The sequence below is a fragment of the Rhagoletis zephyria genome, unplaced genomic scaffold (genome assembly GCF_001687245.7).
Source record: "Rhagoletis zephyria isolate East Lansing unplaced genomic scaffold, Rhagoletis_zephyria_1.1 Rzeph_scaffold_00014, whole genome shotgun sequence".
Lineage (NCBI taxonomy): Eukaryota > Metazoa > Arthropoda > Insecta > Diptera > Tephritidae > Rhagoletis > Rhagoletis zephyria.
In genome coordinates, this window is record NW_016157098.1 from 549,939 (window position 1) to 552,281 (window position 2,343).

Below are 2,343 nucleotides of genomic sequence, written 5' to 3' on the forward strand. Positions count from 1 at the left end.
AAAAAGAATTATAATACTAATCGGTCGAATAAAAATAATCAAAAATGCTCTCCTCGGCAAAAATCCGCTATTATTCGCGCTGGGTGGAAAGAAACGCAACGGCTTCCAAAATTGTATCAGACCTTGACTTACAAGTATGTAAACGTCGTGTGCAACAAATTTTAGCCAGCAGCGATCGCTTAGTTTGGAGAAAAATGAAAAAAAAAACATTCTCGCGGTTTAAATTCACGGTTTTTGAAGAGAAATTAGGCGCCTTTAATTGAATTTCGCGGAGTGTATACAAAAGAGTATCATCAACGAACAATCTAGCCTGATAATGTTTTAAGCAATTCGCTAAATCTTTAATATAAAGAATGAACAGTAAAAGTCCGAGAATGGAACTTTGTGGTATTCCCATATTATTACATAATTTACTTGAGAAGACTTCTTCAATTTAAACGTTTGTGTTCTGTTATTCAGTGGTATGACAGATCTCCTTTACAGAAACCCGATTTTGACAATTTTATCAGTAGACCTCGTATGACTAATTAGTAAAAAGCTGACGGAATTGATCGGTTTTAGCTGTCTAAATAAGGGAGTATTGTAGTCAAACCTCATATCAGAACAATCAGTTATATGAAAGCTATGTATATGTTTTAGTTCCCGATTTTTCCGATTGCGACAAATGATTCAAACATTATAAAATTACATTCGCTTACCAAATTTCAGTTGGATATCTGGGAAACTGAGGGATTAGATTGCGTTGGGACAGACAGACAGACGGACATGACTGAATCGACTCAGCTCTACATTCTGATCCTTTTGGTATACTTTTTCTTGGATCTATCTCTTCTTCTTCTGGTATTAACAAAAAATGGAAAAAAGTTCAGGTTCATGAAAGGTATAAAAAAGTGTTAATTAGTTACAAGCGCAATAAATGGCGAACGTTAAAAAATAAATGTTCTACTAATAAAACAAATGCAGGCTAAAATACCATCAACCAAGTATGCGCATACCTACGTATATGTATGTATGTATTGACAAATTTTATACAAGATGAATGATAAATAAATTGAATTTTTCAGTAAGTAATCTTTCACCCACCTAGTGCGTGTAGAACTGGGTTCTTAAACACATATTTACGTGTATAAAATTTTTTCGTCGGCGTGTAGAGCCTTGTGCTTACCTTGGTATGGCACTGTTTGGTACTTCTAAATTTCCGGATGCTTCGCTCCCTGCGCCGTGCTCCAACTTGCCGTTCCCACAGGCCGCCACATTGCCACTTCCACTTTCAAATCCGTTGCCGGGCATTCCTGATGCTCCACTAACTGATTTATGTGAAACGGGCTGAAATTGCTCCCCATTGTGTTTGGAGCTGGAAAGACTCGAGTCGGCATTTGTCGCTGCGAGATTAGCAGCAGGTTTGGAAGCTAAAGTAGAAGATGCTGCTGCAGCTGGGCGCCCTTTGGGCGGGACTGCGACTACGGGATCATCATCGCCCTCCTCTTCACTTGAACTAGGATCGATCATGGTTGAATAAGTTGAATAGCTTTACAATAGAGAAACTCCTTTAAGTGCTGAACTGTTTCCAAAGCCTATTGGTACGAGAAGGCTTGGTTGTAGATAATTTAACTGTCTAATAAAAATGAAAAAGAAAAAATATCAATATCACCCTTTCACATCATGCGATAAATTTCTCGTTTTCAATTTTTTCTATTTAATTGATGAATATTCCGCCCTATGTTGAATATTTTCATCGTCAGTAAAAGTGACGATACGGCCATCGTCAACCATGTTACTGATGCGCTGACGATTGTCGACGATGACGATATTCAGCATAGGGCCGATTGGCAACACCTGCTAAAAGTGCGAACTTGCCTTCAAATATGGCATCGCTAATCATCTGTCACAGCATGCTTCAAAAAATATTCAATTACTCGGTGACCAATATTAAAGTGGCTGACAAAAATATGCAAAGGTAGCAAAACTTTAATCATAGCATTTAGCACATGAAAACAATATTCGATTTCAATCGAAAAGATATTAAACATCTTAAAATTATTACACCACATAAAGTTCTTTCTGATACTGATGTATAAATTTTGCCGCTACTTGGCCAATTTCCTGCGTTGGTAAAGGTGTTCTTACACGATATATCTTTGCATTTGTACACATATCGTGTAAAGGCAAATTAGATTTGTTTCTGCACAAAGCAGATGCACATACGAAATATAAATGTTTCTATTTGTCAATGTTATTGTGGCTTGTTAACATTTTTATTTTTAATATTTTTATTGAGCTTTGTACCACGATTGTTTATTAGGACAAATTGAAAAAGCAACAAAGTCTAAGCGGTAGAAGTTA

At 36.6% G+C, this 2,343-nt stretch overlaps 1 protein-coding gene across 14 annotated transcripts in view; it reads right to left on the minus strand.

Moving 5' to 3' along the window:
* Cadps (calcium-dependent secretion activator 1) overlaps positions 1-2,343 on the minus strand; it is a 390,371-nt gene that overhangs the window by 330,243 nt on the left and 57,785 nt on the right. For 13 of the 14 annotated variants that reach the window (XM_017612228.1, XM_017612170.1, XM_017612176.1 and 10 more), the window contains one exon: positions 1,166-1,615. In XM_017612228.1, the coding sequence (XP_017467717.1) occupies positions 1,166-1,509 (344 nt within the window). In that variant the 5' untranslated portion in view covers positions 1,510-1,615. The remainder of the gene's footprint in view (positions 1-1,165; positions 1,616-2,343) is intronic. The other variant, XM_017612193.1, reaches the window with a different exon arrangement.